The following is a 16611-nucleotide window of genomic DNA, read 5'->3' on the forward strand; positions in this document are numbered from 1 at the left end:
TAAGGATGTTGTAACCATCGTGAGAGCCTCAAGTGTCCTGGCTGTCTGTCTGGCCCTGTGCGGCCTGAGCGACTCGGAGTCAGAGGATGATGTTGACTCTGGCTGACTGCTGCTACTGGTATCAGCTGACTCTCCAGCGCAGCCTTCCAGGGAGCAGGAGGACGAGCCCAACTCCTGTTGTGTCCTGCTGGTGSTGCTGGTGCTGGCAGTGGTGCTGATGCTGGCAGTGGTGTCAGATACAGCAGTGGTGCTGGCACTGGCGCTGGTGCCGGTGCTGGCAGCAGTGCTGATGTCAGCAGTGGTGCCAGTGGTGGTGCTGGTGCCAGCAGAGGTGCTGGTTCTGGACCTGGCGCTGGTGCCGACCAGCTCTGACTGAGCGCTGGGGGCTGCAAGGGCAAGAGCAAGGTGAGCACCACAGCCCCAAGGCCCCGCAGCCAGAGAGGCTGCCGCAGCGTTCCCAGCCCTCGCAGGGGCAGGGACGCTCTGCCAGTCCCTTGTGGAGCACCTGTGGCCAGGCCTTGCCTGCAGCCTGGCCTGAGYGTGCGGGGACCTGTGCGCTTGGCCTCTCACCGGGACCCAGGCCAGCACACTCGTCACACTCCCAGGTGTCAATGGCAGTGACCAAGGCCGAGCAGCGCTGATGGGTTCCTTTGGAGGCACATGAGGAGCACAACAGCAGCTCCCAGGGCCTGTGGAAGCAAAGGTGGTGCTGGCGCTGACACTTGTGCCAGGAAGGCAGCCATGGGCAAAGGCAGCGGGCCTGGGCAGTGCCTGGGCGAGATCTTGTGCTAAGTAAGTGCCCTGCGTGCCCCTGCCCTCCCAGAGCCCTGAGTGAGGCCAAGAGCCCCAGCTGTACCCAGCAGCACCCTCCACTGTTTGAGAGACCTCTTGGTCAGMACGAKCAGGGGCATCCCTCCTGCCCGCGCAGCTCTGCATCCCTGTGCCAAAGGTATGTCCCTTTCCCTGTGCCCAGCCCCACAAGAGGTGAGGTCCCTCTCCCTCCTGGCAGGGCCTGCAGAGAGGTTCTGCATCCTACAGCATCCGCTGCCACACAGGCAGTGGTGACGTTGTTGCGTTGGGGACGTGACGATGAGAGCTCTATAAAGGACTTCACAAACAATATGATCTGCATGATCTCAGGTACATCCCGTTCAAATGTCCATTAACTTGCAAGAATTTCCCAACAGCGACGTAGCCGCCTTCCTCCGCCTGATGCCTGCCTTGCCTGGAAAGGCACCGGCTGGCGTCGCACCGGCTGTGCCTCTCGTTTAAATCCTCGCAGGCCCCTTCCTCCTCCCAGGCCTGTGTCCTGCGGGAGGAGAGAGGGAACATCCTGAGGCCCTCGTGCATGGCACTGCAGGCAGATGCAGCACCTCCCTGCTCTCCTCCTGTCTCTGCGTCCCACTTGGGAGCCCATGGGAAGCCAGGGAGCAGGCGTGCAGCAGCCATGGGGGCCAGCAGAGCCTCGYGAGCCCTTGGCCGTGCACAGCTCTCGGGCTCTTGTGTCTCATGAGCTCTGCAGCCGCGCAGCAGCAGCCTGCCTGAGTGGGATGAAGATGCCCATTCTGAGCATTTCAAGGACAAACTTTCTCTTGTTATTGCAGTGGGGGCAGCAGAAGCAGGATCTGCCAGCACTCACTGCCTGTCCCTGCAGGACAGACACAAGCAGGGTGAGCAGGAGGCCGCTGCTGGGCACCAACAGGGCAAATGGGGCGAGGGCAGGGYCTCCTACCCGGATGCAGGCGCGGTGGAACCAGGCGCCTTTGCACGCTGGGCACACCGTGGTGGTGTRTGATATTTGCTCCTCCACCAGCTCCGGGCAGATGATGCAGGTGGTGTCCGGCTCTGGCTGTGCCTGCACTGCCTGCTCTGGCCGGTGCTCCCAGCAGAAGGACGTGCGGTGAGGATGGCAGAGACAGCTCAGGTCGGGAAGGACCAGGGCRCTCCAGGGAGGTGGAGAGGAGGGCAWAGGGCCACAGAGGAGCCCTCYGTGGCTGGGCTCTGGCAGCTGCTCACMGGAGTCGCTGCGGGGCAGCCGGGCCGCGTCCTCAGCTCTCTGGCCCGCACTGGAACGAGGGGCATCAACTGCACAAAGCTGCTGAACAGACACTGTGTACCTTCATCCAGGTCATGGATGAAGTTGAGCAATAGTGGATCCAGGATTGACCCTCGAGGAACACATCTGCAAGCCTCCAGTTATGTCACTGGTCACAACCCTCCGAGCTTGGCCAATTGGCCACTTCTCAGCTGCCTCCTCTATCCTTTTGTGCCCACTTCTCCATCCTGCAGTTCCTCAGCTTCCTAAAAGGAGACAGCTCTCCCTCATGCAGCCCACATTACTGTTGGCCTTCTGGGCCACAAGGGCACATTGCTAGTTCATGATCCACTTGTTGGCCACCAGAACTCCCAGGTTCTTCTCTTCAGGGCTGCTCTGCAGCAGCAGAGTCTCCAGCCTGTGCTGGTACAGGGCTCATTTCTGCCTGGGTGAAGGACTCAGCCTGTCACGGTCCCTGAGAATGACAGCACAGACCTCTGATGTTTCAGCCACCCCTCTGGTCTTGTATCATCAGCCAAGTTGCTGAGCAGGCACCGTGTTCCTTTGTTTAGGTCCCTGATGAAGAAGTTGATCAGTAGTGGATGCAGGATTGACCCCCAAGGAATATCTACAAGCCTCCAGTTGTTTCACTAAGCAAAACCCTCTGAGCTCGGCCAATTGGCCAGTTCTCAGCTGCCTCCTCTATCCTCTTGTGCCCATTTCTCCAACCTGCAGCTCCCCAGCTTCCTGAAGAGACAGTGTCAAAAACCTTTCCAAAGCTGAAGTAAACAACATGCGCTGCGCTCCCCTCATCTAGCCAGGCAGGCATGCCACTAGAGAAGGGAATCGGCTTGGTTAAGCCGGCTTTGTCCTTGGGGAATGCATTGGAAGTGGTATATGCAGGGTGAGCTGCTCCTTCGCCTTTTGAGGGACAGAGCTCAGGCTGACTGACCTGTAGTTCACTGGATGCTCCTCCTTGCCTTTTTGGAGGACTTGAGGGACATCGGCCTTCTTCATGTCCTCAGGCAGCTCTCATGATTCCCACTGCCTTTCCCGTATGCTTTGTCAGCAGGGCCCTTGCCCCATGCAGCAGCAAGGCCACACCTCTACTCATCTTGCTTTTGATACTGATTTATGTAAATGACAACTACTTGTTGTCCTTGACCTCCCTTGCCATATAAATCTCGAGATGGGCCTCGGTCTTGCTAGCCTTCATCCCTGCATACTTGGACATTGCTGTGTTATCTTCCCGGTTATCCGTCCCTGATTCCATGTCCTGTACACTTGGGTATTTTCAGAAGAAATGTTTGATGAGAGAAAATCCTGAATCTTAAATTCTGCCAAGAAAGAAATATATTTCTCCTCTACTTTTGAGAAGCTAACTCTAGATTTAGAATCTAGAAGTTGAGTCTAGACTCCTACATAATTTTTGAAGAAGGAATCACAGAATCACAGAATGTTTAAGGTTGGAAGGGACCTCTAGAGATCAGCTAGTCCAACCCCCTGCTCCGGCAGGGACAACCAGAGCACGGGGCACAGGGCGGCATCCAGGTGGGTTTGGAAGATCTCCAGAGAAGGAGACTCCACAGCCTCTCTGGGCAGCCTGTGCCAGGGCTCTGACACCCTCACAGGAAAGCAGTTCCTCTTCCTGTGTTTCAGCTTGTACCCATTGCCCCTTGTCCTGTCACTGGCCCCAAGAACAGTTTGGCCCTGTCCTCCCAATGTTTTCCCCTCAGGTACTTATGCATATTGATCAAAGCAGCTCCCAATTTTCTCTAGGCTAAGCAGGCCCAGCTYGCTTAGTCTTTTCTCATAAGATAGATGCTCCAGTCCCTTAATCATCGTTGTCACTCTGGGATGGAGTCTCACTAGAAGCTCCATGTCCCTCTTATCCTGGGGACCCCAGAACTGCACACATCTAAGTGCACCTTCTGCACAAACTAGGGCCAAAATTCAGCAAAATAAACCAGCATGGTATTGGAAATACTCCTGGAGTGCTGGAGGATAAAGTTGAGCTGAAATTGGTGCTGCTCCTCTTCTTCTTTGACCTCTTTGTAAGGGAGTAAAGGTAGAAGCTGGGGCAGTACAGTCCATTTTTGGTCAATTAGTGTGGTTCAGCTGTGTTGTATAACCACACAATAGAGATACAATTTGGTGCCTGCTCTGAGTGCCAGCTGTTACTGAAGGAGATAATCCTAAATTCACCGATCTGATGAAAAAATACTTCTTGGTGAGCCTACATTAAATTGCGTGATGGTTAGATCCAGCTCAAGGGAAGCTGCAGAAATGTATGTATGGGCATGGTTGTGAAGAACAGAACTGCTCCTTTTAGTGGCAACCTCCAATTAGGTCATGTTAGCATGATATGAGATCTTCCTCTTACATTGCTTTCGAAAGAGACGAAAATAAAACTCAAAAAAAAAGTTAATATTGAGTTATATCAGCAGAGTGATCTAACTTAACTTTGAACTGTAGAACAGCTTGTGCTGACACAGAGAGAGATAAAAAAGTGCCCTGAGAGGCAGAGCACAGGGGAAATCACCTCTTCCGGTAGCAGTGTCTTAGAATGACTGATTCTGACCATGGAGATGCTCCTAAGAATGGGGTTTCCAAATGACAGAAGGATTTTTCAACAGTTTGTAGTAACCAGCTGAACAAAATCATGCAACTTAAAGTGTTTACTTTTTTTTTTCTTTTTTTAAGCTAAATGTTTTCACTGACCCCACAAGTGGGTGAATTTATAGAAGGATGGGAGGTTGACAGACTATGGCAGAGTGGCAAAGAACATGGAAGTCCAGAAGCCTATTCAGCAAGCTTTACTTTCAGAATATTAAAATGTGAAACTATGGATTTTCTACACTAGCTAGTGATGCACAAATGAGGATGCACCTCAACAACCCTCCATTCTTACAGATTGTGGCAATGCTGTTCCCACAGTTTCCCTGTACTGAACAGTGCAAAGTATGGTAAGATACAAAACCCACGAGGTATGGATGCTACAGCATGGGGCAGGGCTTTTTTCTGACAGAGGCTACCTCAGAAATATTGCACGTTTAGTCTCAGACCACATTAATAAAGCAAATATTGCAATAAAGTGAGTCATGTTTGGGTTTGTTTATTTTCCCAGTGCATATACAAGTTATGTTTACACTATATTGTAGTTTATTAAAATGTGCGACAGTGTTATGTCTAAAAAACAATGTACATACCTTAATTAAAAAATACAGCCTCAGTGTTGATAGCTGCAGACTGATGAGAGTGATGAAGGATGAAGCCTGTAATGGCTGTGGTAATTTCTTAAAATAAAACAGCAGTGAAGTTTGCTACATTGATTGACTCTCCCTTTCATGAAGGACTTCTTCTCTGCAACATGTGATGCTGGTTGATAGCAATTCAACCACAGAAAAACTTCTTTCAAGATGGGAGTCAATCCTCTCAAAGCCTGCGCTGCTTCATCAGCCATGCTTATGTAATGTTATAAATCCTTTGGTGTCATTTCAACAGTGTTCACAGCATCTTCACCAGGAGTAGATTCCTTCTCAAGAAACCACTTTCCTTGCTCATCCACCAGATGTAACTCCTTGTCTGTTAAAGTCTTACCTTTAGTCACACCTTCAGGTTCCACTTCTAATTCCAGTTGTCTTGCTATTTTCACATGTGCAGTTACTTCCTCCACTGGCATCTTGACCTCCTCAAAGTCATCCATGAGGACTGGAATCAACTTCTTCCAAACTCCTGTTAATGTTGATATTTTGACCTCCTTGTATGAATCACAAATGTTGTTAATGACATCTAGAACAATGAATCCTTTCCAGAAAGTTTTCAATTTTCTTTGCCCAGATCCATCAGAGCAATCACTGTCTATAGCAGCTATAGCCTTATGAAATCTATTTCTTAGTAAGACCTGAAAGGCAAAATAACTTCATGAAAACAACATTTATCTCATTGTGTGTCCCCATGAGAGCTTTTGGGTGCCAGGTGCATTGTCACTGAGCAGTAATATTTTGAAAGGAATCTTTTTTTTTTTCTGAGCAGTAGGTCTCAACCACAGGCTTAAAATATTCAGTAAACCATGTTGTAAACAGATGTGCTGTCACCTAGTACGTGTTCCATCTATAGAGCACAAACAGAGTAGATTTAGCATAATTCTTAAGGGCCCTAAGATTTTCAGAATGGTGCATAAGCATTGGCTTTAAGTTAAAGTCACCAGCTGCATTAGTCTCCAACAAGAGCCAGTCTGTCCTTTAAAGCCAGGCACTGACTGTCCTCTCTAGCTGCAAAATACCTAGTGGCATCTTCTTTCAGTATAAGACTGTTCCATCTACACTGAAAATCTGTTTGTTAGTGTAGCCAAATTCAGCAATTACCTTGTTTAGATCTTCTGGATAACTTGCTGTAGCTTCTACATCAGCACTTGATGCTTCTTCACCTTACACTTCTACGTTCTAGCTTCTTTCCTTAAACCTCATAGTTTCAAAGTTTTCTTCTGCAACTTCCTCACCTCTTCCAGACTTCTTAGAATTGAAGAGTTAAAGCTTTGCTCTTGATTAGGCTTTGGCTTAAGGGAATGTTGTGCTTGGTTTGATCTTTCTGTCCAGGCCACTGAAACTTTCTCCATGTCTGCAGTAAGGCTGCTTTCACTTTCTTATCATTTGTGTGTGCTGCAGTAGTACTTTTAATTTCCTTCAAGAGCTTTTCCTTTGCATTCACAGTTTGGCTAATGGCTTGGTGCAAAAGTCCTAGCTTTTGGTCCATCTCGGCTTTTAACTTGCCCTCTTCGCTAAGCTTCATCATCTCTAGCTTTTGATATAATGTGAGAAGTGTGAGGCTCTTCCTTTTCACTTTCCCCAGGGACCATGGTAGGGTTATTGATTAGCCTAATTTCAAAATTCTTGCATCTCAGGGAAGAGAGGGGCGCGAGGAGGGGGAGAGACACACTGGGAGCATCCCACCCCTGGAGCAGACAGAACGCACACGACATTTATTGGTTGCTTTCTATCTGACGTGGGCACAGGACGTGGCACCCCAAAACATTTAAATTATAAATATCAAAGATCACTGAGYACCCTAACAGATATAATATTAATGACAAAGTATGAAATATGTGAGTATTACCAAAACATGACACACAAAGTGAGCATGTGCTGTTGGAAAAGAAGGTTGCTGCTAGACTTGCTTTATGCAAGGCTGCCACAAACCCTCAATTTGTAAAAAAAATGAAGTATCTGCAAAGTGCAATAAAGCAAAACACAACAAAACAAGGTATTCCTCTATAGACCTCTATTTAACCTTTCAAAAAACATTAAAAAAAAAACAGTTGTGTTTAGAAGAACTGCCAAGGTTTGGTACTATTTCTTTACATCAAACAGCAAAACAAGGCATGCACAGTGTTCCTCTGTAATGATTTTCAAAACTTTCCAGTTTCACCAAGACTGAAACTGCTGCCAGAGCTTCCTGATGAACTGAATGACACCCACACCATTCAGTGTGCAAGACTGGCTTCCAGTGTTAAAGCTATGATATTTCTCACAGTGCCTAGTGAATAAATATTTGTAATAAATAATAAATAATAAATAATAAATAATAAATAATAAATAATAAATAATAAATAATAAATAATAAATAATAAATATTTGTAGTGGTTGCATGATGATACAGTTCATAGAGTTGAAGTTTCAAGGATTATTCTCTCTGAAATTTAACAAAAAATGATTTCAATATAATTATAAAATAATTCAACATCTGTTCATTCATTCATTTCCATTCATTTGAAAGGAAAGTGGAAGGGGGGCAGAAGTTTCAAGTAGGGGTACTGAGGAGCTGATTATGAACATATGCAAACATGCCATGACTTTGTCAACCGACTGTATTCCTGAAAAGAACTCGTGTTTTGACCTACCTATCAGTATACCTCTGCCAGTCCCAGAGAAGGTTCTGCCAGCATTTGCTCTCATGGTGTCTTGCACTGTTCATAGTGAAACAAGAGCATTTAGGGTTTTTTTCCTCATGTTTACAGCACTGTCATTAATAAAACAGTTGTCAGATTTTGTTAACCCTGTTTTCATGGGCTWATTGCTTGATCTATTTAATGTCTATCTGTATGCTCCACAGTTCTCTCCCTGCTAGCTCAACAACTGCTTTGAAGTATTATGGGAGCTCTTGAACATAGGGGTCCGTGTTTTGGTCTGTGTTCATTGTGGATGAAAGAAATCCACAGGACAGGGGGAAAGCAGATGGTAGCTTCCACTGCCCTGCTTTCTGGCTCTTGGGAATCAAGCAGAGAATGTGAACTGTAATCCAATTAACTAGCACTTTGAGGCAATAACTGGGAAATAAGAAGAAACCACAAGTAGGGCCCAGCAGGACAGAGAAAACAAAACAAAATTAAAAAAAAAAAAAAAGTTCAATGGGCACATCACAATACAGAACAACAGAAGGCAAAACCACCATCATTTGTACTGGTAAGTTAATTCTGCTACTCTACACTCACCTTGGGGAAAAACACACAAGAAACATAAAACGAGTAGTGAAGGAATTAGGACTTCCTACCTTTTGTCTACAGCCTCCAGTCAAGAACCTGAGTCTCTGACAATAGAAGAAGGAGGAAGATGATGAGACCAGCAAGAATAGCTGTTACCTGACATTTTATTTAATTTAAAAGACTACTTCTCCCCAAAAATCTCTGAGAACACAGTTGCTTGTTAATGCTATCAGTTACTTTACAGCCATACATAATATTCAAACATGTTAGAAAATGTCAAAAATATAAAATTAATAAAACTAGCATTTACAATATCAACATAACAATGAGAAATATTTATGTAATGAAACTGTCCTCCTGGAAATAAAAGATACATGAGAGCAGAAGTGATATTCACTATTTGATTTTCTCTTTACATTTTTTATTTCATCGATGGCTAACAATAAAAAAAAACTTAAGCACAACATATGTAAAGCTGGTGTAAGACTTTAAAGGATCCCTATATCCTTTGCCTCAAAGCAAATGTTGTCTTTGATCTTGCCTTTTCTAAAACGAAAACTGACAGGTTTTAGGGAATTTTAATACATTCCACAGGAAAAAAAAAAAAAGTTGTTCCGATTTACACAAAACCAGAGCACAGAAACTATTGCAATATGTTGGCATACTATCCCCCCTCTCTTCTCCTTGTAAGCTTGGAAGATATCTGTGTTTTATTTTCAGAGAGAATCAAACCAAAGCCAAGACGATGAACTGAAAGGCGGGCCCCACTCCTTCCTGCACGGGAGCAATCAAGCCACTGCAGCAGCTTTGGGTTCTGTCAGCTGTGCCGACGCCACGAGGGAAGAACCACCAGCTCCTGGGCCCAGGCTCTGGAGTTTGACCATCAGTATTCACCTCTTTCCGGCAAAGTTTAGGCGCTAAGTGCAGGTACTTCTCCACCAGACAGTTTCTGAGCAACGTTCAGGAACAGCCCATGCTGGGAACCATCAGTTTGGATACAGCTATTTCATTTCTGAGGTGAAGGGCATCGTGGTGTGACCGTGGCCTCAGGACCAAGACGTGGGCATTGGCAGCTTCRATACCCAATGACGAGGTAGCCCATGAGCTTATACATTACAGGATCTTGAAGCAACCATCAGGCACAAAGCCAGCAGTGAAATTACCCCASTAAATGGAAGGGGTAAAGATTTCATGGGCTGCGTTACTCAGACCTGACCGTTTCTGGTCATGTAGCCCGGGTGTATGCTCAGTTACACCCCTCAGTTCTCCCTCACTCTGCCTGCCTTATTCTTGTGCCCATGTCCACAGCTCTGAAGAGGGGATCATTCCACCTCCCTGCTCTGCCTCCTGTACAAGAAAGCTCTACACAGGCCCAGCCAAAGCATCCAGCCATTCCCCTGCAGCCGCAACGGCAGCTAAATCTAACCGTGTAGGCCAGATCTCTTGCCACTGCTGCCAGGAGCGCGGCTGCAGTGCCCAGGGGCAGAGCTTTTGGGTTAAGCAAACAGTGCACGGGAAGGTTCACCGTATTTTCTCCTACACTGCTTGCATCAGTTACAAAAACCCATGAGCAAGAGCAAGGTATGGCTTATTTGGGGCTGTCTATGTTCTTTTAAATACAGGTAATATAGGAATTTTCAAAATATAACRTATTTCTACATAGAAAAGTTTATATATGAAGCCACACATGAACAAAAGAATCRCAAAGGAACATGAGATGAATTTTAAATGGAATATACTTCTAATTTTCTGTAACAAGATACTCTTTTTGAGGCAAGTAGCAAACCATAGAGTAAGCAATAGGTATAAAAGTTTTACCAAGGCAATGGTGATGGCCTTTTGTAATTGTGACAAGTTATTYCAACTGTGATTGCCTTTGCGAGGCTTTTACACCTATTTTGGTATTTTTGCTATAGTCGTCTTATGAGTTCATTCCAAAGGCAGGTAATGCCTCGATGCCTCACTCCGCTTGGACTTCCCTTTGGGTTCCGTCAGTGTTTGGTGCAGAATTCAACATCCAGCTTCAGTGAAATCACTGACTATACAAACACTTTTATTATATGAAATTGATATCACATAAGTTACAAATATAAAGCACATATATACAGTATATGTACTGAATTGATATTTCCTTTCCAAGAACAGTACCCATCAGGTGGATCTGTCTGTTATAGTTGAAGACTCCCATTAACCTTCGTGTGGAGCTGTGAACAAGCTGGCCAGTTCTGGTATTCCAGAGAATTAAGACTGGTACAGGAGTGAGGGAAGAGTGAGATTGTCCTTTAACAAGGTCTTGGGCACAGCTGGGAACAGATTCCAAGGACCATCTTGGATGCCTGCGATCACTCAGACTGCAGACAGATGTTCTGCTCATCTTCAGTATYTGAAGTTAAGAATTTGGATCAGAGAGTTTTACTCTCAGTTTAGTCTCTCACAGTGGTCTCTGCTGTAAGGATTTTGTTGTTTTCCTTCTAAGTTTTCAGTTTTATCTCAGCTCTTTTAGGTTATAATATTGTTTGGTCTCTCTGCATTATTACTATTTCCAAATTATAAAAGTTCTTCACTAGATCTACATGCATGGAAATAGGCAATAAACTATATTTACTAGTGGTCCTTAAAATAAAAGCTCTAATAATAGGTGTTATTAACTTTGAAAAAGTTTATTTTTGGAAGCGATAGTCACATTTTTAAGGATTCCTGTAGAGAAAGAATTTTTTCTTTTTTAACAGGTAGAAACAATTGCTTTCTTTTCCATATTAAAGATGTAGAGCTTTTATACATAAGTCTTAACAGTGCCAAATTGGTTAACAGCTTTACAGCTACGATGTCTTGGGTGAGATACTCTACTGTAAGTGGATCATCAACAATCAGTTTGTGGCTCTGATGCTCCATCCTGGCTTTGTTGATCACTGTTCTAACAGCAGCAGTCAGGCCTGCCATAATCACAAGGATAAAATAAAAAAGCATAAAGGCTCTCACATTAATGAACAAGAAATCATTCAAGAAAGGGTAATCTACTACAAAAGCTAAAAAAAAAATCAAAAATTACTAGAAAAAAAAAAGTGTAGGAGGCAGAAAACATAAATTTGAGGCAGCATATAGAAGCAACTTTCATTCTAACTTAGAAAGTCTTTGAATTTCAAGCCTTAATAGCTTTTATTAAATTTAAGAAAAGTGGGTTTAGAGTATTAAGTACGGATTTAATTCCTCCAAAAACAGAGTGTCAGCCAGTGAAGGATGCTGCATCCTGACTTACTCGGAATGCTTCCCCTGCGGTCAGAATTGGAGTTTGTTCGAGTAGGCTAAGGGGCATGACTGGGCTAAGGGGCTTCAAACTCTCTGTCCTTCCCTAGCTCTGTATCAGAAGAGTTCTGGCAAACAGAGTCACCAGTGTCGTGCCTATATAGGGACAGATGCGGCATGAAAATATTTTGAGAACTCCTGATATATTTATGTCCCCAGASACACTCCGATCAAGTCTTGAAACGTTATCAGACCCTAAGCGAGGGGAAATCACTGACCTGGCAAATTCTGAATTATATACTGTAAAGTGGTATTGSAGAATCTCAAATTAGAACTCTGTGAGGAATGTATACAAGTCTTTATGCAATTGATTAGAACAGGTAAATAAATTTATGTTGCAGTGAGATTTACAGCTGTCTTTCTGTCCTCCACAGGCCAGTGTGATTTGTCACAATGCTAAAATTAGGCAAGAATTTTTGGAAAAGAATCACACGGAAGAAACTGCAGCAACTCATAAGGACACCATCAAATGAGAGATGACCTTTGCTGGAAACAAATGATCCATGACAACGCATGTGACAAATGCTTCAAGAAAAGATGAGGTTTATTTCCTTTATGGGAATGTAAAAAGCTTTATAAAAGTACTTATTTTAATGATTTTGTTGTATATTAGGTTGTGTGGTCTGGAGGAGAAATAYTGAAATAAAATATGTAGTCAGAATCCAGCATCACGGGTAGGTGCTTAATTTACAGGGAAAAAAATGTAACAAAATCTTTTCACAAAAATTATTCCAGGTGACACCTGTGCATTCAGCTTGATGTATGAAGTGTCCCCTAACATCTGGTAGTAGGATGTTAGGTGACTTCTGTGATGTCTCTGCAGGCTGATAGCGCTGGGAGCTATAGTGATTGCTGCTAATTTACAACAGCGTGTAAGACTGCGGGGAGCGTTTTGTGCAGGAGGCAGTTCTGGGCAGGCACATGACAACAGGCCACATCTACCACGTGTATAGGATATTACCCCTGCTTCTTCAAATGCTGCAAGTGTTAGGGGTGCAGGAATCCTCATCATGGTACTTCYGACCTGCTGTGGTCTCTTCATAACTTAATAGCTTTACCACATGTGGAAAACACAGGCTTTGAGAACAYAGAAAATTTACATAAAAAATATGATCAGAATATTGCATTTTCATTTCTGAAGAGTTTCATTCTTCATACTTACTACATAATCTATGTTAAAAAAAAAGTGAATATATAAAATACCTAGCTGAGCTATCTAAGACTTAACTAAGCTATGAAGTCATCAATCTCAAACGATAAGATTCCTGTTGCAGCTGTCAGTTATCATTGCTGTATCTTTAAGAAATTAAGTTCTTGATGTGTGACTTGAGGGTCAAAATATTATAAATATTTAGCAGCACAGTCTGGACCTATGAAGAATAAATAAGTAAACTATAATATCACATTTGGAAATCAGTGGTAAAAATTCTTTTATTTGTCTTACTCGGATTTTTAGTGAAAAAAAAGTTGCAGAAACAGAGAAGAGGAAACTGTAAAGAAAAAGGGGAAAAATACCTAAGCTACAGAACAATTATGGTAGCTGTTATTGAAATGTTTTTGAAGTTCTACCAAGCAGTAACTGCTAGAGTGCCTAGAGTTGCTGAATTAACTCCTGCTTGATCCTACGCTGAGTTCTGTAGTTTTCCTGAAATGAGATCTATTACTTTGTGCTAAACCTAACATGCTTGTGTGTGCTGCATTGTGCAAGGAGGCATATACTCACCTCTTCTGTATTTTCTTGCACATATATTTGCCACAATAAGTTATCAACATGTTTTCCGAGAGATGACAGTTAATCTCCCTTGATAGTCTTGCTACAAGATATGTGAAGTCTGTCAGAATTCCTACTTTTTTTCTTCTGTAACTTTTGTAAAGGAGATAATGGTTGTGGTGTAGAACTAAGAGTTTGGTAAAATTTATTTGTATTCTGCTTCATTTACTAAATGTTACAAGGCTGCACAATGCTAATCTGACTTCCATGATATGAAAATCATGTTATGTAATGATATATTATTACAGATCAGTGCTGTTTCAGCAGTGAAACTGCTTTCTTGCAGTCAATCTTACCAGTTAGCAAATGGTACCCTTTATAACATYTTAATATAATCATATAATGTATTAAATGTTAACTCTTTCCTATGCCTGAAGCTGAAGATGATACTTCTAGATGAATATCAAATGAGTATCAAATGCGTATCAAATGAAATACATTCACGGGTGGTAACAGTAAAGCAGGTCAATTGACCAAGCCTGGACATTCTTAAATGTGTAACTAGATGTTTCTTCAGCTGACKGTGAAGAAAAAGAAGTTACCATATTCATCAGTTCCTCCTGGAYGAGGTCTTGGATAAAGGTCCAGACAAGAACAATGACTTAATAAAAAGTTTCTCAGTTGATAACATTTTTGGTGGTAGCAATTGCCCAAGTAAAGAATTTAAAATTTTACTCAAGATAGTGATTGAAATAATTTCCCTRGCAGGTCTTGTAAACTTTTAAATTATCAAAGTGAAAATAACGTTAGAATTCAGACGCTGGGTTTCTTCCAATTTTGGAAGACTAAATTTTGGCCTTTCCCTTAGGTTAGGTAATGAAAACTGATTAGTAACATGTCCTTCCAGTGTGGAAAAACAACCTCTTCCTTGTCTKTCCTGCACAGCTTGATGGAATGATCGGTGTGCCTGCTTTGCTTCAAGAGCAGTTTTAGCACTCTTAGACCATTTTAATCTGTGTATATTTCTAAATCTTTGGGGCTTTGTTCAGTGTGGTTTCTTTTTTCCTCTTTACGATCACTGGGCTATACCTTTTCCTGTGCTGTCTTTCATATCACTTCCTTTTACTTCTGCACTGTTTCTCTCTCATTATGCTGTATTCTGTACTTCCTCTTTTCACACTCTGCTATTCCTCCCAACTTGACTACCCACTCTTCTGTCTGCTGCACGTTACTTTTTCTCTTCCAGATACCTTTTTCTCTCCAAATGTTCACATATGAGTCTTAGGGATCCCTATACAATTTGAGTGGCCTCAAGAAGAGAAATCTTGATCCTATGTGGCAAATCATTTCTGTTCCTCCCTGAAGTTTCAAAAAAAGCAGAACTTGAATTGATGTCTGCATCCTTTCCTCCACATCCTACTCTTTCTGTCAACAGTAAGTGCAGCTCTTTGCAGGAATTATTTCCTTTCTTCTGTTCTCTGGACATCCTTTCATGAGGGCACGAGGGTGGCATCTCACTATGGCTTGGCACATTATACACATAAGGTAGATTCAAACGCGGAAGCAGAACTGATTTATTTGCTCAAAYGTGGCAAAGCTGGAAGGGGTACAGAGATTGCCTCCTTCTGTGTCACCCCCATTGCCTCTTCTTCCATCCTCCTTCCAGTGTGCTCTAGACACATCAAAACTGTAACCACTGCTGTGGCTGCCTCGTTCGGTTTTGGATGTAGTTCATTAAGCAATGGTGACAGAATGCATGATGCAGAGAAACAAAAGCTGTAGTCATGAGGCTTCTGAACAACAAGCCAGAATAGTGAGCAAATATCCCATTTGGATCCTAAACAACTTTTGATTTCTTAGATATAGGCTTCTGCGCCGCTGTCTCTCTTGCATGTTATATTGCAGATGAAGGTAGGATTTCTTTATGCAGCCTGTTAAAGCTTCCAGTGTAATACTAGTGGGGAAATATATGTTTTGTGCATTTAAAGATTAAGGCACTTACTCAGACAACTAGCCCATGCCACCTGTCTCCATACAAGCACAGGTAAAAGTCAAGCTACTGCACAAGTTAAGTTTTGGTGGRTAGATACCTTTGCTGTGATCACACTAGACATCAAGGTATGGCCATGTGCTTTTGGTCCTCATATGATTTCAGTACCTGTCTTGCCTGCTGCTGACAGTATTTTAAAGCAGCAGTACTGTGAAATTGAGCAAAGCTGCAAATGAAAATGTTCAAAAAGAGGGCTGATTCTTTTCCTCCTGCAGTTTGACAAACTTGGGCATGGAACTATCCACCAATCCATGGAACTATGAGAGCTGTGTTATCTTATGTGTTCTGTTTGCATTTTGCATTATTTTCACTGTATCTTCAAGTATCGGAATTTTGTGTATACATTTCTACCTGAAAAGCCTAGTTGCAAAGGATGTCCAATTTACAAAGTGTTAAAGTTTCTTTTTGCAACGTGAACCTTTTGTTGGATTTTGTGCATTAGGTACCGTTATACTGAATTGTACACCAGGCCTTCACTTTGTACCCTCTTATACTGTGTTTTAACCTTGGTAGATGAGCAATCCTCTTTAAGCTTATGAGTAAAGACCAGCATGTGCATAAGAGTGCTTCAAAACATATTGAAATTTAGCCGATGTGGTAACTAAAGCTCTCAAAATAGACGTGTTCAAGGTCATATTGCTACCCCTATCACTCAAGCAATGCAGTTTTACTTCTAATCTGAAAACATGTTTTTCTTAAAAACCAAAAGCAGAAAAAAAAAAGTCTTACTGATATCTGTGCCGTGCTTACTTTACAAGGGGAGGGAGGTTGTATTTCCCTCCTCACTCCCCCGTTTACATGGCCTTTCTTTTTTAAGCCCAGCCCAGGATGTGAAGGTCGGAGATGACTTTGCCTCGCTCTGCACTAAAGGTGAGCGCTGCCTCAAGGTCTGCGCGCACCTCTGCTCGTGCCGCTGAGGAAAGGTAAACAAATGARCAAATAAAAGGCACTTTCGGGATCTTTGGGGTTTGCTGGGTTTTGTGGTAACCTCAGCGACCCGCGGAGCCCTCAACGGCTGCGGGCGCGCGGGC

General features: G+C 43.4%; 1 protein-coding gene across 1 annotated transcript in view; it reads left to right on the forward strand.

Moving 5' to 3' along the window:
• The first annotated feature begins 1736 nt into the window (after positions 1-1736).
• The window catches only part of TAF4B (TATA-box binding protein associated factor 4b), an 82292-nt gene continuing 67417 nt past the window's right edge, over positions 1737-16611 (forward strand). The window contains exons 1-2 of the mRNA XM_026041427.1: positions 1737-1900; positions 16398-16450. Coding sequence (XP_025897212.1) covers positions 1737-1900; positions 16398-16450 — 217 coding nt within the window. The remainder of the gene's footprint in view (positions 1901-16397; positions 16451-16611) is intronic.

The sequence above is a fragment of the Nothoprocta perdicaria genome, unplaced genomic scaffold (assembly GCF_003342845.1).
Source record: "Nothoprocta perdicaria isolate Ctin4 unplaced genomic scaffold, notPer1 scaffold_284, whole genome shotgun sequence".
Classification (NCBI taxonomy): domain Eukaryota; kingdom Metazoa; phylum Chordata; class Aves; order Tinamiformes; family Tinamidae; genus Nothoprocta; species Nothoprocta perdicaria.